Below are 26463 nucleotides of genomic sequence, written 5' to 3'. Positions count from 1 at the left end.
ATGTGCACGCATTCCTTCTCACAGCAAGTGCACTTTTATGCTGCCTCTGTCCATGATAAGGGTTAGCACTGCGGAGCTTCCAAGAGGAGAAAACTCCCCTATTCCCTTTCTCTCTGATGCGCTACCAATACTTCTGGCAATCCTTCGTTTGGTGCGTGAGAGCGTGTCATGCCCCCTCCATAAAATCCAGCACAACATCCTCCGTTTACTGGGGGCCACCGACTCTGCAGGGTGGGCTCAAAAGTTGCAGGAGCAGAGAAGCCTGCATATTCAATGCTTCAAAAATAAAGCCCCACTCCAACTTCTGTGCAAACACAAGACTTTATTCGTCTGAAGCAGCATATATGTAACTCAAGTCCTGACCGGTTTCGGCGTCACCACGCCTTGCTCACAGGTGAGTTCAATATTTACCATGTGGTCACGAGGCCATAGGATCAACTACAGCCCCCAGCATGCATCATCGTTGCTTTGTGATCACGAGGCATTGCTTAGTATTCATGTTTTGCCCAAATAGCGTTTTATGAACAATGTCCCAACAACGTACCAAATTGTAATGTGCACGCATTCCTTCTCACAGCAAGTGCACTTTTATGCTGCCTCTGTCCATGATAAGGGTTAGCACTGCGGAGCTTCCAAGAGGACAAAACTCCCCTATTCCCTTTCTCTCTGATGCGCTACCAATACTTCTGGCAATCCTTCGTTTGGTGCGCGAGAGCGTGTCATGCCCCCTCCATAAAATCCAGCACAACATCCTCCGTTTACTGGGGGCCACCGACTCTGCAGGGTGGGCTCAAAGGTTGCAGGAGCGGAGAAGCCTGCATATTCAATGCTTCAAAAATAAAGCCCCACTCCGACTTCTGTGCAAACACAAGACTTTATTCGTCTGAAGCAGCATATATGTAACTCAAGTCCTGACCGGTTTCGGCGCCACCACGCCTTGCTCACAGGTGAGTTCAATATTTACCATGTGGTCACGAGGCCATAGGATCAACTACAGCCCCCAGCATGCATCATCGTTGCTTTGTGATCACGAGGCATTGCTTAGTATTCATGTTTTGCCCAAATAGCGTTTTATGAACAATGTCCCAACAACGTACCAAATTGTAATGTGCACGCATTCCTTCTCACAGCAAGTGCACTTTTATGCTGCCTCTGTCCATGATAAGGGTTAGCACTGCGGAGCTTCCAAGAGGAGAAAACTCCCCTATTCCCTTTCTCTCTGATGCGCTACCAATACTTCTGGCAATCCTTCGTTTGGTGCGCGAGAGCGTGTCATGCCCCCTCCATAAAATCCAGCACAACATCCTCCGTTTACTGGGGGCCACCGACTCTGCAGGGTGGGCTCAAAGGTTGCAGGAGCGGAGAAGCCTGCATATTCAATGCTTCAAAAATAAAGCCCCACTCCGACTTCTGTGCAAACACAAGACTTTATTCGTCTGAAGCAGCATATATGTAACTCAAGTCCTGACCGGTTTCGGCGTCACCACGCCTTGCTCACAGGTGAGTTCAATATTTACCATGTGGTCACGAGGCCATAGGATCAACTACAGCCCCCAGCATGCATCATCGTTGCTTTGTGATCACGAGGCATTGCTTAGTATTCATGTTTTGCCCAAATAGCGTTTTATGAACAATGTCCCAACAACGTACCAAATTGTAATGTGCACGCATTCCTTCTCACAGCAAGTGCACTTTTATGCTGCCTCTGTCCATGATAAGGGTTAGCACTGCGGAGCTTCCAAGAGGAGAAAACTCCCCTATTCCCTTTCTCTCTGATGCGCTACCAATACTTCTGGCAATCCTTCATTTGGTGCGCGAGAGCGTGTCATGCCCCCTCCATAAAATCCAGCACAACATCCTCCGTTTACTGGGGGCCACCGACTCTGCAGGGTGGGCTCAAAGGTTGCAGGAGCGGAGAAGCCTGCATATTCAATGCTTCAAAAATAAAGCCCCACTCCGACTTCTGTGCAAACACAAGACTTTATTCGTCTGAAGCAGCATATATGTAACTCAAGTCCTGACCGGTTTCGGCGTCACCACGCCTTCCTCACAGGTGAGTTCAATATTTACCATGTGGTCACGAGGCCATAGGATCAACTACAGCCCCCAGCATGCATCATCGTTGCTTTGTGATCACGAGGCATTGCTTAGTATTCATGTTTTGCCCAAATAGCGTTTTATGAACAATGTCCCAACAACGTACCAAATTGTAATGTGCACGCATTCCTTCTCACAGCAAGTGCACTTTTATGCTGCCTCTGTCCATGATAAGGGTTAGCACTGCGGAGCTTCCAAGAGGAGAAAACTCCCCTATTCCCTTTCTCTCTGATGCGCTACCAATACTTCTGGCAATCCTTCGTTTGGTGCGCGAGAGCGTGTCATGCCCCCTCCATAAAATCCAGCACAACATCCTCCGTTTACTGGGGGCCACCGACTCTGCAGGGTGGGCTCAAAGGTTGCAGGAGCGGAGAAGCCTGCATATTCAATGCTTCAAAAATAAAGCCCCACTCCGACTTCTGTGCAAACACAAGACTTTATTCATCTGAAGCAGCATATATGTAACTCAAGTCCTGACCGGTTTCGGCGTCACCACGCCTTGCTCACAGGTGAGTTCAATATTTACCATGTGGTCACGAGGCCATAGGATCAACTACAGCCCCCAGCATGCATCATCGTTGCTTTGTGATCACGAGGCATTGCTTAGTATTCATGTTTTGCCCAAATAGCGTTTTATGAACAATGTCCCAACAACGTACCAAATTGTAATGTGCACGCATTCCTTCTCACAGCAAGTGCACTTTTATGCTGCCTCTGTCCATGATAAGGGTTAGCACTGCGGAGCTTCCAAGAGGAGAAAACTCCCCTATTCCCTTTCTCTCTGATGCGCTACCAATACTTCTGGCAATCCTTCGTTTGGTGCGCGAGAGCGTGTCATGCCCCCTCCATAAAATCCAGCACAACATCCTCCGTTTACTGGGGGCCACCGACTCTGCAGGGTGGGCTCAAAGGTTGCAGGAGCGGAGAAGCCTGCATATTCAATGCTTCAAAAATAAAGCCCCACTCCGACTTCTGTGCAAACACAAGACTTTATTCGTCTGAAGCAGCATATATGTAACTCAAGTCCTGACCGGTTTCGGCGTCACCACGCCTTGCTCACAGGTGAGTTCAATATTTACCATGTGGTCACGAGGCCATAGGATCAACTACAGCCCCCAGCATGCATCATCGTTGCTTTGTGATCACGAGGCATTGCTTAGTATTCATGTTTTGCCCAAATAGCGTTTTATGAACAATGTCCCAACAACGTACCAAATTGTAATGTGCATGCATTCCTTCTCACAGCAAGTGCACTTTTATGCTGCCTCTGTCCATGATAAGGGTTAGCACTGCGGAGCTTCCAAGAGGAGAAAACTCCCCTATTCCCTTTCTCTCTGATGCGCTACCAATACTTCTGGCAATCCTTCGTTTGGTGCGCGAGAGCGTGTCATGCCCCCTCCATAAAATCCAGCACAACATCCTCCGTTTACTGGGGGCCACCGACTCTGCAGGGTGGGCTCAAAGGTTGCAGGAGCGGAGAAGCCTGCATATTCAATGCTTCAAAAATAAAGCCCCACTCCGACTTCTGTGCAAACACAAGACTTTATTCGTCTGAAGCAGCATATATGTAACTCAAGTCCTGACCGGTTTCGGCGTCACCACGCCTTGCTCACAGGTGAGTTCAATATTTACCATGTGGTCACGACGCCATAGGATCAACTACAGCCCCCAGCATGCATCATCGTTGCTTTGTGATCACGAGGCATTGCTTAGTATTCATGTTTTGCCCAAATAGCGTTTTATGAACAATGTCCCAACAACGTACCAAATTGTAATGTGCACGCATTCCTTCTCACAGCAAGTGCACTTTTATGCTGCCTCTGTCCATGATAAGGGTTAGCACTGCGGAGCTTCCAAGAGGAGAAAACTCCCCTATTCCCTTTCTCTCTGATGCGCTACCAATACTTCTGGCAATCCTTCGTTTGGTGCGCGAGAGCGTGTCATGCCCCCTCCATAAAATCCAGCACAACATCCTCCGTTTACTGGGGGCCACCGACTCTGCAGGGTGGGCTCAAAGGTTGCAGGAGCGGAGAAGCCTGCATATTCAATGCTTCAAAAATAAAGCCCCACTCCGACTTCTGTGCAAACACAAGACTTTATTCGTCTGAAGCAGCATATATGTAACTCAAGTCCTGACCGGTTTCGGCGTCACCACGCCTTGCTCATAGGTGAGTTCAATATTTACCATGTGGTCACGAGGCCATAGGATCAACTACAGCCCCCAGCATGCATCATCGTTGCTTTGTGATCACGAGGCATTGCTTAGTATTCATGTTTTGCCCAAATAGCATTTTATGAACAATGTCCCAACAACGTACCAAATTGTAATGTGCACGCATTCCTTCTCACAGCAAGTGCACTTTTAAGCTGCCTCTGTCCATGATAAGGGTTAGCACTGCGGAGCTTCCAAGAGGAGAAAACTCCCCTATTCCCTTTCTCTCTGATGCGCTACCAATACTTCTGGCAATCCTTCGTTTGGTGCGCGAGAGCGTGTCATGCCCCCTCCATAAAATCCAGCACAACATCCTCCGTTTACTGGGGGCCACCGACTCTGCAGGGTGGGCTCAAAGGTTGCAGGAGCGGAGAAGCCTGCATATTCAATGCTTCAAAAATAAAGCCCCACTCCGACTTCTGTGCAAACACAAGACTTTATTCGTCTGAAGCAGCATATATGTAACTCAAGTCCTGACCGGTTTCGGCGTAACCACGCCTTGCTCACAGGTGAGTTCAATATTTACCATGTGGTCACGAGGCCATAGGATCAACTACAGCCCCCAGCATGCATCATCGTTGCTTTGTGATCACGAGGCATTGCTTAGTATTCATGTTTTGCCCAAATAGCGTTTTATGAACAATGTCCCAACAACGTACCAACACCTGTGAGCAAGGCGTGGTGACGCCGAAACCGGTCAGGACTTGAGTTACATATATGCTGCTTCAGACTAATAAAGTCTTGTGTTTGCACAGAAGTCGGAGTGGGGCTTTATTTTTGAAGCATTGAATATGCAGGCTTCTCCGCTCCTGCAACCTTTGAGCCCACCCTGCAGAGTCGGTGGCCCCCAGTAAACGGAGGATGTTGTGCTGGATTTTATGGAGGGGGCATGACACGCTCTCGCGCACCAAACGAAGGATTGCCAGAAGTATTGGTAGCGCATCAGAGAGAAAGGGAATAGGGGAGTTTTCTCCTCTTGGAAGCTCCGCAGTGCTAACCCTTATCATGGACAGAGGCAGCATAAAAGTGCACTTGCTGTGAGAAGGAATGCGTGCACATTACAATGTGGTACGTTGTTGGGACATTGTTCATAAAACGCTATTTGGGCAAAACATGAATACTAAGCAATGCCTCGTGATCACAAAGCAACGATGATGCATGCTGGGGGCTGTAGTTGATCCTATGGCCTCGTGACCACATGGTAAATATTGAACTCACCTGTGAGCAAGGCGTGGTGACGCCAAAACCGGTCAGGACTTGAGTTACATATATGCTGCTTCAGACGAATAAAGTCTTGTGTTTGCACAGAAGTCGGAGTGGGGCTTTATTTTTGAAGCATTGAATATGCAGGCTTCTCCGCTCCTGCAACCTTTGAGCCCACCCTGCAGAGTCGGTGGCCCCCAGTAAACGGAGGATGTTGTGCTGGATTTTATGGAGGGGGCATGACACGCTCTCGCGCACCAAACGAAGGATTGCCAGAAGTATTGGTAGCGCATCAGAGAGAAAGGGAATATGGGAGTTTTCTCCTCTTGGAAGCTCCGCAGTGCTAACCCTTATCATGGACAGAGGCAGCATAAAAGTGCACTTGCTGTGAGAAGGAATGCGTGCACATTACAATTTGGTACGTTGTTGGGACATTGTTCATAAAACGCTATTTGGGCAAAACATGAATACTAAGCAATGCCTCGTGATCACAAAGCAACGATGATGCATGCTGGGGGCTGTAGTTGATCCTATGGCCTCGTGACCACATGGTAAATATTGAACTCACCTGTGAGCAAGGCGTGGTGACGCCGAAACCGGTCAGGACTTGAGTTACATATATGCTGCTTCAGACGAATAAAGTCTTGTGTTTGCACAGAAGTCGGAGTGGGGCTTTATTTTTGAAGCATTGAATATGCAGGCTTCTCCGCTCCTGCAACCTTTGAGCCCACCCTGCAGAGTCGGTGGCCCCCAGTAAACGGAGGATGTTGTGCTGGATTTTATGGAGGGGGCATGACACGCTCTCGCGCACCAAACGAAGGATTGCCAGAAGTATTGGTAGCGCATCAGAGAGAAAGGGAATAGGGGAGTTTTCTCCTCTTGGAAGCTCCGCAGTGCTAACCCTTATCATGGACAGAGGCAGCATAAAAGTGCACTTGCTGTGAGAAGGAATGCGTGCACATTACAATTTGGTACGTTGTTGGGACATTGTTCATAAAACGCTATTTGGGCAAAACATGAATACTAAGCAATGCCTCGTGATCACAAAGCAACGATGATGCATGCTGGGGGCTGTAGTTGATCCTATGGCCTCGTGACCACATGGTAAATATTGAACTCACCTGTGAGCAAGGCGTGGTGACGCCGAAACCGGTCAGGACTTGAGTTACATATATGCTGCTTCAGATGAATAAAGTCTTGTGTTTGCACAGAAGTCGGAGTGGGGCTTTATTTTTGAAGCATTGAATATGCAGGCTTCTCCGCTCCTGCAACCTTTGAGCCCACCCTGCAGAGTCGGTGGCCCCCAGTAAACGGAGGATGTTGTGCTGGATTTTATGGAGGGGGCATGACACGCTCTCGCGCACCAAACGAAGGATTGCCAGAAGTATTGGTAGCGCATCAGAGAGAAAGGGAATAGGGGAGTTTTCTCCTCTTGGAAGCTCCGCAGTGCTAACCCTTATCATGGACAGAGGCAGCATAAAAGTGCACTTGCTGTGAGAAGGAATGCGTGCACATTACAATTTGGTACGTTGTTGGGACATTGTTCATAAAACGCTATTTGGGCAAAACATGAATACTAAGCAATGCCTCGTGATCACAAAGCAACGATGATGCATGCTGGGGGCTGTAGTTGATCCTATGGCCTCGTGACCACATGGTAAATATTGAACTCACCTGTGAGCAAGGCGTGGTGACGCCGAAACCGGTCAGGACTTGAGTTACATATATGCTGCTTCAGACGAATAAAGTCTTGTGTTTGCACAGAAGTCGGAGTGGGGCTTTATTTTTGAAGCATTGAATATGCAGGCTTCTCCGCTCCTGCAACCTTTGAGCCCACCCTGCAGAGTCGGTGGCCCCCAGTAAACGGAGGATGTTGTGCTGGATTTTATGGAGGGGGCATGACACGCTCTCGCGCACCAAACGAAGGATTGCCAGAAGTATTGGTAGCGCATCAGAGAGAAAGGGAATAGGGGAGTTTTCTCCTCTTGGAAGCTCCGCAGTGCTAACCCTTATCATGGACAGAGGCAGCATAAAAGTGCACTTGCTGTGAGAAGGAATGCGTGCACATTACAATTTGGTACGTTGTTGGGACACTGTTCATAAAACGCTATTTGGGCAAAACATGAATACTAAGCAATGCCTCGTGATCACAAAGCAACGATGATGCATGCTGGGGGCTGTAGTTGATCCTATGGCCTCGTGACCCCATGGTAAATATTGAACTCACCTGTGAGCAAGGCGTGGTGACGCCGAAACCGGTCAGGACTTGAGTTACATATATACTGCTTCAGACGAATAAAGTCTTGTGTTTGCACAGAAGTCGGAGTGGGGCTTTATTTTTGAAGCATTGAATATGCAGGCTTCTCCGCTCCTGCAACCTTTGAGCCCACCCTGCAGAGTCGGTGGCCCCCAGTAAACGGAGGATGTTGTGCTGGATTTTATGGAGGAGGCATGACACGCTCTCGCGCACCAAACAAAGGATTGCCAGAAGTATTGGTAGCGCATCAGAGAGAAAGGGAATAGGGGAGTTTTCTCCTCTTGGAAGCTCCGCAGTGCTAACCCTTATCATGGACAGAGGGAGCATAAAAGTGCACTTGCTGTGAGAAGGAATGCGTGCACATTACAATTTGGTACGTTGTTGGGACATTGTTCATAAAACGCTATTTGGGCAAAACATGAATACTAAGCAATGCCTCGTGATCACAAAGCAACGATGATGCATGCTAGGGGCTGTAGTTGATCCTATGGCCTCGTGACCACATGGTAAATATTGAACTCACCTGTGAGCAAGGCGTGGTGACGCCGAAACCGGTCAGGACTTGAGTTACATATATGCTGCTTCAGACGAATAAAGTCTTGTGTTTGCACAGAAGTCGGAGTTGGGCTTTATTTTTGAAGCATTGAATATGCAGGCTTCTCCGCTCCTGCAACCTTTGAGCCCACCCTGCAGAGTCGGTGGCCCCCAGTAAACGGAGGATGTTGTGCTGGATTTTATGGAGGGGGCATGACACGCTCTCACGCACCAAACGAAGGATTGCCAGAAGTATTGGTAGCGCATCAGAGAGAAAGGGAATAGGGGAGTTTTCTCCTCTTGGAAGCTCCGCAGTGCTAACCCTTATCATGGACAGAGGCAGCATAAAAGTGCACTTGCTGTGAGAAGGAATGCGTGCACATTACAATTTGGTACGTTGTTGGGACATTGTTCATAAAACGCTATTTGGGCAAAACATGAATACTAAGCAATGCCTCGTGATCACAAAGCAACGATGATGCATGCTGGGGGCTGTAGTTGATCCTATGGCCTCGTGACCACATGGTAAATATTGAACTCACCTGTGAGCAAGGCGTGGTGACGCCGAAACCGGTCAGGACTTGAGTTACATATATGCTGCTTCAGACGAATAAAGTCTTGTGTTTGCACAGAAGTCGGAGTGGGGCTTTATTTTTGAAGCATTGAATATGCAGGCTTCTCCGCTCCTGCAACCTTTGAGCCCACCCTGCAGAGTCGGTGGCCCCCAGTAAACGGAGGATGTTGTGCTGGATTTTATGGAGGGGCATGACACGCTCTTGCGCACCAAACGAAGGATTGCCAGAAGTATTGGTAGCGCATCAGAGAGAAAGGGAATAGGGGAGTTTTCTCCTCTTGGAAGCTCCGCAGTGCTAACCCTTATCATGGACAGAGGCAGCATAAAAGTGCACTTGCTGTGAGAAGGAATGCGTGCACATTACAATTTGGTACGTTTTTGGGACATTGTTCATAAAACGCTATTTGGGCAAAACATGAATACTAAGCAATGCCTCGTGATCACAAAGCAACGATGATGCATGCTGGGGGCTGTAGTTGATCCTATGGCCTCGTGACCACATGGTACATATTGAACTCACCTGTGAGCAAGGCGTGGTGACGCCGAAACCGGTCAGGACTTGAGTTACATATATGCTGCTTCAGACGAATAAAGTCTTGTGTTTGCACAGAAGTCGGAGTGGGGCTTTATTTTTGAAGCATATATATATATATAACAACACTCCGTCTCGTGAACTGAAGATCTCTCCTCAAGAAACAGAAGCAAACCCAAGGTGCGGTGAAAAGAATTCCAATTATTTATTTAAATATAATAGACACCACCGCTGCCATATTTTATTTATCGATCAAATATATGATCATTTACATCATAGATATATAAAAAACACATCATATAAGTAAAAACGATTAAAATTGCAATGCAATACATCATTTTAGAATAAAATTGTTTTAAAACGTCCCATAACATAGGTAGCAGCATTATAGGTTTGAAAAAACGATCAGTATTGTGTCATATTCAGAAAAAATCATGGCACAATTCCATAGGATTAATTTGTTATTCATTATCATGGCTGGTTCACAGAGACATTTTTGGTTGTTTTTGACCTCTTCCACCAAGCAAACAGTAAGTATCTTGAAACAGCAAAAAACAGCCATCTAGTAGTATCAGACATAAAAATGCTTAGTGCATCATTAGGACGTGTGAAAGATAGTAAACGACATACAGGCATAATCCAATTTTTTCGATGATCAGCATAGGTCGGACAGAAAAAAAAAAATGTACAAGGGTCTCAGGGGAAGTATGACAGGTGGGGCACACTGGCAGTATGGATGCGTTTTCCCAGGTTCTTCTTCTTGAATTTAGAGGCAAGGCTCCATACCTAAATTGAATGTATAGGGCTTTTGCTTGGGGTGGTTTAATAGCATCCATAAATGGTTCAAAACTAACCCATCCTTTGAAGTCTAGAAAACTAGAAAAGTGACATGCGCGTTACTATCTATGCTTTGCGAGTCTGTAAACTTCCAATATCTTTTTTTAAGTAGGGGAACCATTGATTTCTTTATAGACCCTGGATCCACCAATAAGGGCCCCAACCCTAGTTTTAAAAACCAATCCTTGATCATATTAAGCCATTTAATGCGATCTGTTTGTCTTTGCAGAACAATTGGATCTTCCAGGGCCTTCCTCAGCGGGACCTGAGTGTAGCTAGTCCAAATCCTAATCCAGAACATAAGAGCCCTGAGAATAGCAAAATGGCTAATAGGTCTGAGGCCAAGATCAAGTCTAAATGGCAGGAAGGGAGTATTTACAGAAAGATTCAGTGTTGCCCTGATAAATTTGTTTTCGGCAAGGTCCAGGTCTTTCAGATTTTCCAGCCCCCATAGCTCAGCCCCATAGAGGGCTGCTCCTAGACCTTTTGCCCTATGAAGTTCTAAAATGGGCGAAAGTGGCCGTAAAGGGGAAGCTATAGCCCTCCGAACTATTGCACAATCGGCATGTTGGAGGGTCAAGGTGCTCTTTTCGATTTGTGGTGACCAAGCCAGCTTACCACTAATGCGTACTCCTAAATAATCAAACGCCCTAACCTGCACCAGGGCTTGAGTATGTAGCATTAATTTACCTTCATGCGATTTATATGGATTAAATGTCATATTTTTGGTCTTCGAACAATTTATAACTATCCCCCTGTTTTTGCAGGCTTTATCAAATTTGTTCAGGGGGTTCTGAATCCCTTTTGGTGTTCTGGCTGTAAGTAGGGTGTCATCAGCGAAAAGCAGACAGGGCAATACACTGACTGCTAATTTTGGAGGATCACCACCACAATTGAACAGCTCCCCTATTAAGCCATTGATGAAAAGGGCAAACTGTGTTGGGGCCAAGACACAGCCTTGACGTATGCCTTTATTAATCAGTATATCCTTAGAAAGACTTCCATCCAGATTCCACCTAACCTTTGCAAAGGTATTGTGATGCAATCGAATCAGAATATTAAGTAAGTACGATGGGAGACCAATATCTTTCAGGGTAGACCACAGTTGGGTATGATCGATAGAATCGAAAGCTGTTTTTAAGTCCACAAACACAACGTACAGATGACCTCTGCCCACGGTCACTTCCTTCCAAATGAGCATAAGAAATCTGAAGACTTGATCGGTTGTGCTGGTGGATGCCCTAAAGCTTGCATGTAGATCTGACAGGACATTATTGTCCTCAATCCAATTTTGGATCCTATTCAGCACGATTTTACAAAACATTTTTGGGAGACATCTATAAGGCTGATTGGACTTTAATTTTCAGGAGAGCCTTTATCCCCTTTTTCTGTATATGGGGATGATTTTGGTGCCTCTCCAGGACCCCGTTATCTTGCCACCACTCAAAATGGCATTAAAAAACACTTGTAATAAGGGTCCCCATATTTTTGGCTCAGCCCTATACAAATCTCCCGGTTGTTTGTCCAGTCCCGGGGCTTTCCCTTGCTGTAGTGATTTTATTGCTGTTCTCGTTTCCTCTATAGTAATAGCGGTCTCCTCAATTGATGCCAGGTTTAGGGATCTATTTTGTAGACCTGGGTCAGAGACCACGCCCTGCCCTGCATATAAGTGCTCAAAATACTCTTCCCACACATGGGCTTGTATGTGGAAATCGTTTGCTGCTTCCAGTCTAGGTGACCCTTTTGACAGAAGGTGCCATAACAATTGGCTATTCTTCTTTCTTGATGCCACCACAAGCAGTTGCCAATTTTCAGATTCCCAGTCTCTTTTGGCCTTGTTTGGGCGGTTTTATAGAGCTTCCTGTTATCACTAGTAATTACTGGGGTGCTTTTGTACTGGGGCTGGCCATATAATATTGATAAACCAGACAGTGTGAGTACCAAGGCGTGATCGCTGTCTTCCCATATTAATACGGCCATATCTTTAACATTAGCCCATAGTTCGAGATCAACAAGAATTTAATCGATTCTACTTTTGCTATCACCCCTCTTAAAGGTGTAACATGCTTCTTTATCAGAATCTACCATTGCAAGCTTGTTCCCCGTAATCAATAGTGAATGAAAGGATCTGTTGTCCAACCCTAGTACACTGTTTAGCAGTATATTACTAGTCTAGTGCATAATTCGAATTGGGTCCAGGCGTTTGTAACGGGGCACAACTGAGTTGTGGCTGAAGGTAGTATGAGTGTCTCTCACTGCCTGTTGAGCGAAAAGGTGTTCAGGAAACGTGGTCATCCAATCTTTGGCCGCTCTGCAAAGCACACCGAGCAATGTTCAGGTATGCCAGTTGTAGTTGTGATTCTATGGAAATGTGTGGGTAGGGTGGCACTATGAGAATTTTAGAGTATATGTTTAAGATATGCCTTTAATTATATAGGCTCTTCCCTGTCCAGGTACCCCCTACGTCCTACTTTTTTATCCTACCTTAAGCCCTGGGGGTACCAGCACTTCTAGTAGAAAACAGGTGCTCTGAGATACTAAGTACCGGTACTTCTATAGTTCGGTTTTAAGCATTCTATATCATCGTTTATGGTTAAAATGTGAACTTATGTACGTATTTATGCATTTCTATAGCGTGAACCTGGCCAAAAGAAAGTGAAGCTCTGTATATGGTAAAAGATAAGTATGATGACTTAAAGAAAAAGGTGTTTTAGGTTAGAGGAGTTACTTGTCCCAAAAGCAACAGTTCAAGAGGGGACTGTGCGTGCGCCCGGCTTGCAAGAGACGCAAGCACTTTCTGCTCCTCCGTGTCCCCGCCTCCTAGGAGTGACAATCGAATCCACAGCTGACAGACGGCAGCGCCCCCTGGCGGCCGCGCTTCTGTACTCACAGGAGCCGACTCCAGGAACAGAGAGTGAAACTCTTCAAGGCAGCAGCCTCAGCCGGGGAGATGGGCGCGTCGTCTTCCTGCTCCCGCCCACTGGGGGAAGAAGAGCCAACCGCGGCCGAACCAACGCTGTAGAGTAGGGCCGGCCTGGGGCACTGGACTGGCAGACGAGCCTCCTGTGCGTCTTCGGGTATACAGACAACACGGGCGAGCTCAATGCGAATGTGCACAGAGTATGACAAGCAGTGTGCGGTGCGGGCTTCCGTACTGCTTGTCTTCTCAAGATAGCTCCCTGCGCGGTTAGCCTGCCCTGTCAAAAGTGTGTATAGGTTTCTCGTCACACGCTGCTTCACCCTGGAGCAGTAACCCTACAGTGTGTATGCCTAAAGCGCATGGAGTTGCTAGCCTGCAGTGCACCTACAAGGCACCTGTCATTTCACCACATCCGGGACTGGGGCTATCCGCCAATCCCGTCCTCGGTACTTCGGAAGCGCAGTCTTGCCCCGCCCTCTGCCGACAGCAGCAATCGGCAAAGGCCACTTCTCCCGCAGAGCTGCTTAACTGGCATTGCTCTGGTGCCCAGAGAGCGTTCTGTCCCCTCAGGAGTCAGGACCTTACCTAATCCTGAGGGACACTGGACCGGGTCTCCTAGCGTTCAGAGTGGAAATCCCGCTTCTCACCCTGAGCTGAACCTACGGTTGCAGATCCCTCCAGTCAGCCTGAAATAAACTAGAGGTGGCAGGTCCAGATACTACAATCTGTACATCCCAGCAGGACCTGTGCTGAGGTCAGTGGCCCCTTGTCCCTAAGAGTCCTTCATTTCCTGCTGCACTTTGTTGATAGATACAGAACTTTCCGCCTCTCTTCTCGCATCGTATCTTTTTCTGCACTTATAGCTGATCACCGTATGCCCTACTTACTTACCCTCGCCCCCTTTCATCCAAAGCACACATTTATAATCGCCGTTTTCACAAACTCTGAACTAATGCAATGGCTCATCACAGGCAATGTTCTCATCAAGCCCACAGGTTCTCATACTAGTTGATAATATCAAAGCCCTCTATTGTCGCATAAGGGGCACTTTATCCTCTTATGCGTGGGCGATTTCCTGCTCTCGTCTCACGGAGTCTCTGATAATAGAAGTGGCCGTTTCTACACGTCTACTCCTATACTCCCCTTTACACTGAAAATAGTTGATACCGATCTGCACCGGAGCACCCGCCCTTTTTGGATCCGGACCACCCAGCTCCCCATTCTCTACTCTGACAGAGGCGAGGCACCTCCTGTAGGAGTTCAGGGTCTTATTCCGCTTAGTAGCGATTGTGCATGTGTACAGGTGCTGCCCTATCTATGACAGATCGGTGGATATGCCTGCGCGTGGTGGCCACCTGGTCTCCACATCCTGTACATCTATAGAAGTGGAGCGGCTCTAAGCCGGGCTCCTGGTCTCACTTTGGTCTATGTCAATAATTATATAGCGCGAACTCGACCCGAAGTATTGGAGCGCTTTACATGAACACCATTTACATTACACATTCAATTTTCTAGGCATGGGGAGATTAAGTGATTTGGCCAGCATCACAGGATGTTGAGCGGACGCCGACACTCTCACCTGGTTACGCCACATCCTCTCCCCACAGCACCCCTCTACCCTCACCCCCCACCCCCCCCATTGATAGAGGTGATTGAGACTCTAATTATCCCCGAGCTCCTGTTTCCCCAAGCTGCCCCTTACCGGAGATGGGTACCTTATCACCTCCCGTACATTGATGGGGGCGATGTTGTCCTGTCGGGTAGCTCCCTCCTTATCTCACTCCGTGCTACACCCGGGACAGGCAGGTTGTTTCCTCCCGAATGAGGATGCTGTCTGGCAGCTTCCGATCTCGCGCTGCTCTGTAGTGGCAGCAAGCAAACAATCGCCTCCTTCTGTACTGTCATGACGATGCCTACCGGAATCTCCTTATCTCATCGTGTAATAGATGAGCGGTAGGAATATACATTGACAGAGGCAAACATGCATGCCCCGCTGCTTCGCATCTCACCCTGCGCTATAGTGGGACAAGAAGGTTCCCTATCCCTGTTCACTGGTGTAAGTGATGCTGGTTACCACGCGGCTCTTCATATCCTGTACTATACTAGCGGTAGGATGTGCATTGATAGGGGCAAACCTGCCTGCCCCGCTGCTTCGGCTCTCATCCTGCTCTATAGTGGGACAAGAAGGTTCCCTATCCCTGTACACTGATGCTGGTTACAAGCGACTCCTAATCTCATCCTGCTCTGCTGCGCTCTCGGCCCCAGGCTGGCGCACTGTGTCATCTTTCTCTGAACTGCGAGTAGCATCATTCTCCCTGTAACCTCAGCTCCCCCCACCAGTTGCATCCTCCTTTTCTACAACGAATCGCAGCAGGTCGTGCAGAGCTCGTGTCCCTCCCGTCCCCGGGGCTCTGACTCCCACTCTCCCCTCGCACTCTGAGGTCACCGGGGTGGAGAAGAAGGTAATCCCCGAGCACAGAGTGGGAAGTAGGGGGCGGGCCCGGTCGGAGGTGGAGTTATCCTTTCTATTTAAATCGGGGGAATCGAAGATGGGTCTGAGAGAGTGCCGGTGTGATCGGAGGTGCCAAGCCCCCCCAGAGCAGACGATCCCCGGGGAGTGGCTCCCCAGCCCCTCGCCATGCTGCTGCCCTGCTCCTCAGCGCCCCACGCCCTGCGAACATTCAAGCAGGTGTGCGCCTGCTGCCTGCTGCTGCCACGCTTCCTGCTCACCGCAATCATGCTCTGGCTGCTCGACTTCCTGTGCCTCCGCCGGCTGCTCATGCGGGCTACCCAGGAGCCAGTGCCCGAGGACGGGGAGCTTCCCGAGGACCCCCCGGTCTGTGTCTCCGACACCAACCGCATGTTCACCCTGGACTCCCTGCGCGCCGTGTGGCACGGCCAGCAGCTGGACTTCTACAAAGCAGCGCACCTGGGCGGCCCGACGCCCAACACCGAGGTGATCCAGCCTGACGGCCAGCGGCGGGCGCGCATCCTGGACTACTCGCACGGCCAGCGGCCGCTGGTGCTCAACTTCGGCAGCTGCACCTGACCCCCGTTCATGGCGCGCCTGCGGGCCTTCCAGCGCCTGGCCGCCCGGTACCTGGACGTGGCCGACTTCCTGCTGGTCTACATCGAGGAGGCTCACCCCTCGGACGGCTGGGCCAGCTCGGATGCGCCCTACCAGATCCCGCAGCACCAGTGCCTGCAGGACCGCCTGCGTGCCGCTCAACTCATGCTCCAGGAGGCGCCCGGCTGCCGGCTGGTGGTGGACACTATGGACAATGCCTCCAACGCCGCTTACGGAGCCTACTTCGAGCGCCTCTACATCATCCAGGAGCGGATGGTGGTTTACCAAGGGGGGCGGGGTCCTGACGGCTACAAGATCTCCGAGCTCCGCCACTGGTTGGAGCAGTACAGAACCCAGCGCCTGGACTCTAGCTCGGTGGTCGTCCAGGTGTAGCCAAGCGAACGTGACTGCATCGGCCAGACGCAAGTGACTACTTGCGGCAGGAATGTGCACGTGCGGCTGCACAAGTCAGTACACTGTCCGCACGTGCTCACCTGTTCACCTCAGCGCAAACCCTCCCAGGTGCCTAGCTGCAGCTGAGGCAGTAACCACTCTGCAGGCGTAGCTGCACGCATGACCTGTATGTACACCCTCTCGCATCTGCACAAATAAAAGTACCAGCAGGTCTTGGAGCACAAACACCCACACCACCAAGTGTACTTTACAATAAGCACGCCGTGCAGAAGTGGCCGCACGACCGTCCCGTCCATCCAGCTCTAGCTACGCGAATGATGGCACCATTCAGAGGGAGAGGACCGATTCACTGCCCACGTGTAGGGGCACACATACCCCCTGATGCAGCTGCATGGTGGCTGTGGTATTCAGAGGTAGTAGAGCAGAGGAGACCACGAGCCAGGTGTGACTGAGCACATGACCACACCAATCATCTAAGTCTGCACACGTAACCATGGCAATAAGTAGCTGCTGCACACATCACTGAGCCACACTGAGAGCCCAACTTACACGGCCATTGAGATGAAGAGTCACGCATGCACCCGGTTTTGAACTGCAGCTGCAAAAGTTACCATAGACTCTGAACACAGCTCATAGCAGATATTGTATGGATGTAGCTGCCGGCTTGACCACCCCCTACCGGTATTCACACGTGGCTGCATTTCTTGTCACCTGCTCTTGGGTTCAAACGCACTTGCACTGTGGACCATGTTTCCGGAGTATTCTGATGAGGCTGTACTGCTGACCAAACTGTTGCACTGTAGCTGCACTTCTGACGTGCTGTGCGTGCATTTCGAGGGAGCTGCACTACTGACCGCGTCTGTCAGGTTTTCAGATGTAGCTGCATTATTGACTGTTGCCAGATATTACGATGTGGGCGCAGCAAGGATTGTTTTCTCCTGGTATCCAGAAGTAGCTGTAGTATTGCCTGTTATCTAGATATTCATTCATATGTAGATGCACTATCAGTCATGCCCTGCGGGTAATGAAGCTGAAGGATTCACATGTTCTCCGGATATTTGTTTGTAGCTGCACTAGCAACCAAAACGCCCTGCCATAGCTGCACTATTGTTCATGAAACCCTTACACTCTTAGGTAGCTGCACTATCAGCCATGGCCTCCAGGTATCAAGAAGTGGCTGCACTACTGGCCATGTTCACCAGATATTCTCATGTGGCTGCGCTACTGGCCATGTTCACCAGATATTCTCATGTGGCTGCACTACTGGCCATGTTCACCAGATATTCTCATATAGCTGCACTCTCAGTCACTGCCTCCATATTAGCTGCACTATTGACCGTGTCCGCCAAGTGTTCAGATGTCGCTGCACTCAAAGCACCACTGTATATTCCCAGAAGTAGTTCACAGGCAGCCACAGGGCCCCTGTACTGCGCTAGCTGCACACGTCATCGCACCCTCTGGAAACTCAACTGCGCCCACACAAGCATTCACATGACACACGAACATGCGCAGGAGTTCTGTCTAACAAGTGGCGACACAACTATTCGAATCATGTTGATTTGTGACCTGTTTTATAACTGAAAAGTAAGATACTGTGTTGTCTGCTCAGTCCATTGCACAAGTTTAAATATGTGTATAACAAAAGTGTTAATTATATTCTATAGGATTTCCTATAGTCTATAAGTTGCTACGTGTTCTTTAAAGTGAAGGAAACTGCTAATCAAAGGCAGTTGATGCTGCATACGCAAATTGATAATTTAGTATTTTTTTGTGACGACCGATTTTGAAAGGGTTGCAAGACCAGAGAATCGCGTCTGATGTCTCTAAATACTAAACACATCGATTGTATGTGCCCAGCAACGCCCTATTTATGTGACTTTATTATTATAATGTTTTTTATGAAAAGTTTTTTTACAATAAAAAAATGACTGGACTACCGTATGAGTCTGTGTTATTTGAGACCTTGTAAAAAGTCAGACCGCACTGGAGATGGGGTTCAACGAGCGTTGCCCCCATGATAGCTTTGCCCTGACCCTCGAGCCCTACTGCACTCCCAAGTGCGGCCGGCAGGGTGCGCTGCGGCTGAGCACACTGCTGTCTGTGTGGGCAGGTATGTGATCGGGAAAATATGATTTGCAGCAGGTGCACTCCAAGAACGTGCCGAGACTCGTAAATAACGAGGGGGAAACCCATGTTTTACAGTTCACACCACAAAACCCTTTTTTATTAAAATTAGTATTAAAATATCACAGTTTACATGTCAGCAGTATTTTTGAAAGTATTTCGAGACCCGCTTAAACCACAGAACAAGAGTCTATGTTGTATTAGGTGCTTGCATTGTCGGTGAAGTCAAAGTAAACATTAAAACTGATTTTGTTAATTTTTTTTACCAGGGGCAAAACATTCTAAAATTCAATCGTGTAGGAAATGGGCTTGTAATGTTTTAAACAATACACACACACAGGCCATATAGGTTTCACCTACTTGAAAGCAATTATTTCGCCCAACTGAGGAGAGAAGGCGGATCAGCGAGAACGCGGCAAATATGAAATATGTACAGAGTGATGCACCCGCCCTACCCATTGACGCCAATTCACCAAAATTCCAGGGGTAGCGGAAGTGATATCACATGCCCTTTGACTTTCACTCGCACACGCACTTACACATATACATACAGTCACACTTAGAAACACACTCCCACCAACAAGCACGCACCAAACATCCATTTGAAAGCATATTTTTTACTTACTTCAGCTCCAAAGGAATGTCACACCCCAGCTAACTGAACTCCATTTTAATACACTAATAATGAATAATGCAATGTTATTCATTATTAGTGTAATAAACAAATTGACAGAAAACAAGGAGAGTGGAGCTCCAACCGACGTCTAGACGAGCTGTCCCATGTGTTTCTGGCACTGATGTGCCACCTCTGAGGCCAGGGGTCGCAAAGGCAGTGCTAAGGGGGAAAGCCAGGGGTCGCAGCTGCAACACCTGGCGACCCCTAAATGACGTCCGTCCACTACCTCGCCCAAGGACAAAACGTATTGTTATGCAAAAGGCCACTCTCGAAGTTCATCTGCCGGCTGTTTTTTATCATAGAACGTTACACTCAGCATTTCGGAAATGCGTGGATCTGGAAGTAAAATCCCATCATCAAGAAAGCGTAGGTTGAATTCAGCCCAGGTGTCGTCCTGTTATGGGCGTCAATTCACCAAAAACTAAGCCAGGAATAACGGAAGTGGCATCGTCCAACTTTTCACCCCAGCTAACTTGGCAAAGTTGCCGTCCAGCGTTATCCTTAGAGCAGCCTGATGTATGCTGTGGGTGGTTATGGGAACAATTACAGAAAGTAAAGTGCACTCCGAGCCCCTCCTGCTACAGCTGCCTCAATGACACTAGAGGAGCCAATGGGTATTGCCAGGGTTACCTAAGGTGAAGCCAGGGGTGTTACTCACTACCCTGGGATGCTCCAAAGTGATCCAATTCGCTGTGTGCATCAGTGTCCCCAAATCTACCAAGGCATTTGTGGGCTTTATTGAAGACCTTTCAGGATGGCGATTGCACAGGTATCAGGAACCCCCACAGCACAGCTCCAAAGTCCATGAACTCAGTCCAGCACCGAATCGCTATGAAATTCAAGCAGGATGTGCCACCCCAGACAGAGGGAACTTATTCACCGAAAGCCTTCCCTCTCCAAGACACCCTGGGCCCCCTCCTGTCTAGTGTGCCAAAGAGCAGCGCCCCTGTTTGAGTGTGTGTGTGTGCACACCTAGGCGTGCTCGCGCGCCCCTGTTGCTTCTCTCGCACAGGGGCGTAACGCAGGCCCCTGTAGCTCCTGCGGCGCTGAGGGGCCCAACCCTCCAGGGGGGGGGGGCTTAATCCTTCATTGGGGGCCCCATTCAGCCCAATACCAATGAATATCTATGAGATATTGGAGGCTTGGGGTCCCTCGTGATATTCTGCACAGGGCCCCATCATCTTACGTCATGCCAATGCGCTCGCCCTCTTCAAGGAGCTGATTGCCCTTTGACGATCTGACCTGCACCTCCAGTGGCGGTACCGTACTCTAGAAAAGCTGTGTGTCTCACCTCACTAATAGTGTACTTTCAAAAGCGTCCCCGTTTCACACCGAGGAGTTATTTGGAGCTCAGACCCCCACACTCCCGCCGCCCCTACACGCATGTACTTTCACTGGCAAGAGGGTTAGAGGGGAGATGCAAAGAGTTTTAAAAATCCACTCGAGACGTCAGTTCTGCACCAACACCCCTGGCTTCACCCCGGCTTTACCTGAACAAATACCAAAATGCACGACGCGTTTGTGGCTTGGTGACACTGGAACTAGCCAAATAAAACGATTTTCGATTCCGTCCGTTCCCTCTAGCCTGAAAACACAACCTGAACTACAGGCCCTGGATTCATCTGAACTGCTTTGCTTTTATTAGTTGGTCGGGTCCTTACCATTGAGACGGGTCCCTATAGGGATCTATAATCATTCCCTTAACGTTAGAGACAAAAACACTGCCCGAGCTATGAACAATGAATGTAAAACAACCTAAGGAAAAAGTCAGCGATTTAGGTTCTGTTTAAATTTCACATGTTTTTTGTTTCTTGGGTGTTATGTTTTTGTAGTTTTTTGTGTGCAGCATATTCAGGGCTTTAAGTGGAATGAAATAAGTAAGGGGTCTCTGAAAGGGGTGGGGCCTATATAATTAAGGACATGGCTTAAACATAGTCATTAACATTTGCGTAGAGCGCCGTCCTAGCCACACATTTGCATAAAAAATCAACTGCAACTGGAATTCCTTACCATAGCTCTGTTTTCAAGAGGGATATGATTGGATGCGCACTTATTCTGTCACCTTTTTGCCCCACTTAGAAAAGCTCGCACTGCCTTCAACCACAACTCAATTGTGTTCCGTTATAAACACCTGGCTACAACTCAATTAAAACATTTTCACTAGACAAGACCAATATGCCTACTGAAAAAATGCGTAACACAACCATCTGGAAGAAGCAAACACTCATAGGGAATGCAAAATTAACTAAAGCATTTAAAATATATACAGGAACAGCATAGATGACCTCAACGTTTTTACACTCTGCAATCAATCAATGTTTTTGAATGAAAGTTAAGGGCATGAATACTGTACCCAAAATGGAGCTGTTTCTGACTATTTTAAATTAAAGCCCTCAGCATATTTCTCTTTTATAGTAAGTACTTTGAACTGAGTCCTATCTATATGTTTATGATAGACTTCGATTGTGCCTTCTGGAGTTGAGATTGCAGGAAGTGCAAGTTTCTCACAATGCCTGTCACTGGGTCAAAAAAGATGTTCATAATACATGAGCCTCTCTGTAGAGCGCACAGAGCAATAGTCATGTATTCCAGGTGCAATTGTGATTCTGTGCAAATGTGTGTGTGTAGGTGTCAACATATTCACAAGGTGGAAATAAAAGAAAATGTAGTGTTTCTAGGTGAGTGGGTGGGTTTTGTGTGTGTGGGGTGGTGAAGTAAAGAAACTGCAAGAAAATATATGGAGGGCAGAGTGAAAAGCGGGTGTTGAAGCGGAAAGAGATGAACTGTGAGCAATGCTGAAGGAGGATTTCGGCAAGATGTGGATAGAAAAAGGGCACACCTGTCTAATGCAAACTTCAGAGGAATGTGGTGTGAAGGGAAGAATGGGAGTGATTGAGACACCTGCCCATCAACAGACCTTAGTAATGTTTAAACCAGTCTCATAATTTCAGAACTGAAACCTTTTTAATATTATTTACAAGTCATCGTTGTTGCTGCTTTATCTTATATTTATTATTATTATTACGATTTATAGAGCGCAACGGCTACCCCAATTAGGGGTGTCCTGGCGCTGAAAACTATCAGCTGAGTTGCGGCCAACGGGATCGAGAGCCTAAAAGAGCCAAGTTTTTAAGGCTTTTCTAAAACCGAATTCAGTATTTACCTGCCACAGGGATTCTGGTAAGGCATTCCATAGTGATGCTACACCAACTGTGAAAGACCTCCCTCCCCGGCGTGCCTTCACAAAGCGAGGGGTTTGCAGCAGAATCTGGGAGTTTGATCGTAACACCCGATTTTGTTTATATAAACTCAGTCTTTGCTTTAGGTAGCTAGGACAATTTCCCTTTAGGGCCCGATAAGCCAGAATCAAGGCCTTGAATTGAATACGTTTCTCCACCTTCAGCCAATGGAGCTTCTGTAGATACGGAGAGACATGGTGTTTGAAGGGTATCCGTAACACCAGTCTCGCAGCCGCATTCTGGATCATCTGGAGACGTCCTATGGCATACTTGGGTAGACCAAGATATAGACTGTTGGCGTAATCAAGCCTAGAAGTGACTGTAGCGTGTACTATAGATTTCCGGCAATCCTCCGGTAAGAAGTGGAGGATTCTCCGCAGATTTTTCAATGTGCTAAAACAACCAGAAGAGACCTGCTGGATTTGAGCCGAGAAGGAAAGATTCACTTCCCATTTCACTCCTAAATTCCTAATGCACGAGCCAGGTGTTGGTGGTGACCCCATTTCTGATGGCCACCACAATGCCGGATCAGGAGCTGAGCCCTTGCCGAAGAACAGAACTTCGGTTTTTCCAGCGTTGAGCTTTAATTTGTTAGCATTCATCCAGCGTGCTATATCTTGTAAACAACCCTTGAAATTCTTGAAAGTGTCTGCCGTCCGCTCCTTAAATGGAAAAACCAACTGGGTGTCATCGGCGCAAGAAATCGCTTTGACACCCCAGTTGGCGATAAGGGTAAAAAGAGGAGCTAGGTAGACATTAAACAACAGTGGGCTTAGGGCTGAGCCCTGAGGAACGCCACGTCTAATTTGCTTAGGTTTGGATACACATGAATGTAGAGCAACTTTCTGGGAGCGCCCACTAAGATAGGATTGTAACCAAGATAGCACCGTCCCGCCGAGACCCGCGTCGTGTAGCCTCTGGACCAGGATGGCATGGTCAACAGTATCGAAAGCAGCGGACAGGTCCAGGAGCACCAGCAGTGCCGATGCTCCTGAATCCAATGTCCATTTTACCGACTCTGCCACCTCAAGAAGAGCGGTCTCAGTACTAAAACCTGCTCGAAAACCAGATTGAGTGTCGTGTAGAACCCGATTCGGCTCTAAAAAAAAGGTCAGTTGGCGTTGAACCAATTTCTCTAACATCTTTCCCAGAGCGGGAAGCAGGGAAATAGGCCTCAAGTTGCTAAAATCGCCTGGGTCACCATTTACTTTCTTCCTCAAAGGGAGAAGAGTTGCGTGTTTCCATGAGTCGGGAAAGATGCCCGTCTCTAGAGAGGTATTCCAAATATGGCGAAGGCTCTCGGTCAGAGATGGGGCTAGCATTTTCCAAAATTTTGGAGGGCAGGGATAATCTGGTGCACCTGACCGACATTTTTGTATTTCCCCTGATGCCTCCTGATGAGAAATCTGAATAAAATTGGAGAATGTTGCCATCTCCCCACCAACTAATGAAATGTCCAGTTTCTCAGTGGCCTCTGAGGGAGTAAAGGAGTCATAGACTTTAGAGATTTTATCTTCAAAATAATTCGCGATTTTTTCACACCGTCCTACAGTTGCTGTCACCTCCAACTCACTTGCCTTAGGTTTAAAAAAGGTTTGGACTACTTTAAAAACTTCTGTGCAGGAGTGGTCCGCATTCTGGATGCGTGCAACAAGATAATCCCGTCTGGCTACTCTTAAAGCCTTATGAAGTTCTTTTATTGCTTTTTTGTAAACCACTTTAGCTAGACCACAGTAAGCCAGTCTCCATTGGCGTTCCAGTTTTTTACATTTACTTTTTTGTTCTTTCAGAGTGGCGGAGAACCATGGAGCCGAGTGAGAGCATCTTACGGGTTTCCCCATTCGAATTGGTGCAACAGCCTCCACTGCGTCCGCGATCCACTGGTGTAACGTGGCTGCGTCCGCATTTGGGTCCCAAGACAACTGAGGATAGCTGTCTCTCAGAATAGGACTTAAGGATTTCACAGACAAGTTCTTCCAATCTCTTTTTTGCACAGCCTGGGTTCTTTTTAATAACTTGACATTCGGGAGGGTAATTAAAAAGGGGATTAAGGAGTGGTCCGACCAGGTCAATGGAAGTGGGGGCCTTACTTCAGTATTTTTAATATTCAAGAAAATAAGGTCTAGAGTATGACCCGCAGTGTGTGTCGGAAAGAGCACCCCTTGTGGGAGATTAGCCCCCGCTAAAAATGACACAAGTTGCGTTGCTTGCATGCAATCTGGGTCATCTACATGTAGGTTAAAATCACCCAAAACCATAAAATTAGAATAAACTACTGATTTTTGGGCAATCAAGGTGGTCTGTAAATAAGGATGCCAGCCAGGGCAAATGAGGGGTTAATCTGGAGGCAAAAATGTAAGCCTTCAATACCATGCAAGAGAAGCGGGGCAGAAAACACGAGCTCCCAGGAATCTCTAAAGATAATAGCCACCCCCCCACCTCTTTTTCCCCCTTCACGATTCGCAAAACACATTTTAAACCCTGACGGGGTAGGTAGTGAGATCGATGTCATTGCATCCCCACTCAGCCAGGTTTCTGTTAGGAACAAGGCATCACAATTCTCCTCAGTTAAAATTGACCAAATCTCCTCAGCATGTTTAGGTAGCGATCTGCAATTTACTAAGCCTAAACTAATTAAGGTCTTCTGATCAGGCGTTGAACCATGGGAAGCCTTATCCACCTTGGCCACCTTACTTTGATTCAGAATCTGTCCGCATCCTCTGCAACACTGTGGCAATGGGGAGTGAGCTAAGTCGAGCTGATGCGCCCTCCTACAACATCTCCCTGGAGGTTTAGTAGGTCCTCTCGTGACCACCTTAAGTGACTCATTCCCTCATTCCCGGCAGCATGGCTGGCGCTGGCCGCGCTCCAGACGCGGACGGTCACAGACGGGCTTGCCTTAGGCGCGCCCGCTGCGCGCGTCCGCTGCTCGCGTCCGCTGCGCGGCCGCCGAGTCCCCTGCAACATATACCCCGCGGGCCGGAAGTAGTGTAAAAGTGGGCGAAGTCGCGTCTGTCCCTCCGCAACAATCGGCACTGTTTTGCCGTGACGGACCGGGGACCGCGACCCGCCAGACACTGAAACAGCAAGCAGACTTCCCCAGAAAGTGACAAAGTGCGGCAGCATACAATTTTAACACATAAAATGTTTTAAAAAAGGCAGTGCAAAGGGCTAACAGTCAGCTGATTTAAAAAAAATAGAAACAGCGTTAAAATTCGGCAATTTTGCTCAACACAAATACTGTTCGCTTTAAAATACAATATGTTCAGTCTCGCGCCAGCGCGCACTCATCTTATACAGCTAGCAACCACTGACAACGCCAATAGTCTTGGCTTGTTTTAGGGGAATGTCAGTTGCTGTGTTATATATCTGGATTCAATAGCATAAAGCACAGAGAACCTGCAAAATACCAGTCAGGTGGCACACTATGGAAAGCACAAATTTAAAGTTTACTCGCTTAAGCCACACCCATAATTATTTAAACCACACCCCTTTTAGAGACTCTTTCATTATTTCCACCCCACTTAAAGCCCTGCCTATCGGTACCAACCTAGGTAAGTGAATTTAAAAGCAATGGCTGCTTTTGGCATGACTGTGGCATCTGCCACATCCTTTTCAGAGTCAGATGTAATTCTATGTGGCTAAAACTTGAACTTTTACCAATAGGAGGAAATTAATATAAGGGGCATTCTGAACCTAACTGAGTGATATACTCCATCCCCTCTTAAAATTGCACCCAAGAAGCAAACATCATTAAACATTTACAATTTACCATGT

The 26463-nt window shown here is 47.9% G+C and overlaps 1 protein-coding gene and 1 long non-coding RNA gene across 3 annotated transcripts in view; both read left to right on the top strand.

The window, feature by feature from the left end:
• The window catches only part of LOC146798980 (uncharacterized), an 875086-nt gene that overhangs the window by 805806 nt on the left and 42817 nt on the right, over positions 1-26463 (top strand). The gene's annotated exons all lie outside the window — the stretch shown is intronic.
• On the top strand, positions 15678-18580 carry DIO3 (iodothyronine deiodinase 3). The gene has a single exon (XM_085626354.1). The coding sequence runs from the start codon at positions 15805-15807 to the stop codon at positions 16624-16626; it is 822 nt and encodes a 273-aa protein (XP_085482480.1). The 5' UTR covers positions 15678-15804; the 3' UTR covers positions 16627-18580.

The sequence above is a fragment of the Triturus cristatus genome, chromosome 9 (genome assembly GCF_964204655.1).
Source record: "Triturus cristatus chromosome 9, aTriCri1.1, whole genome shotgun sequence".
NCBI lineage: Eukaryota > Metazoa > Chordata > Amphibia > Caudata > Salamandridae > Triturus > Triturus cristatus.
Note: the sequence above shows the minus strand (reverse complement) of the source record. Positions and strands in the feature narration are given on the sequence as shown.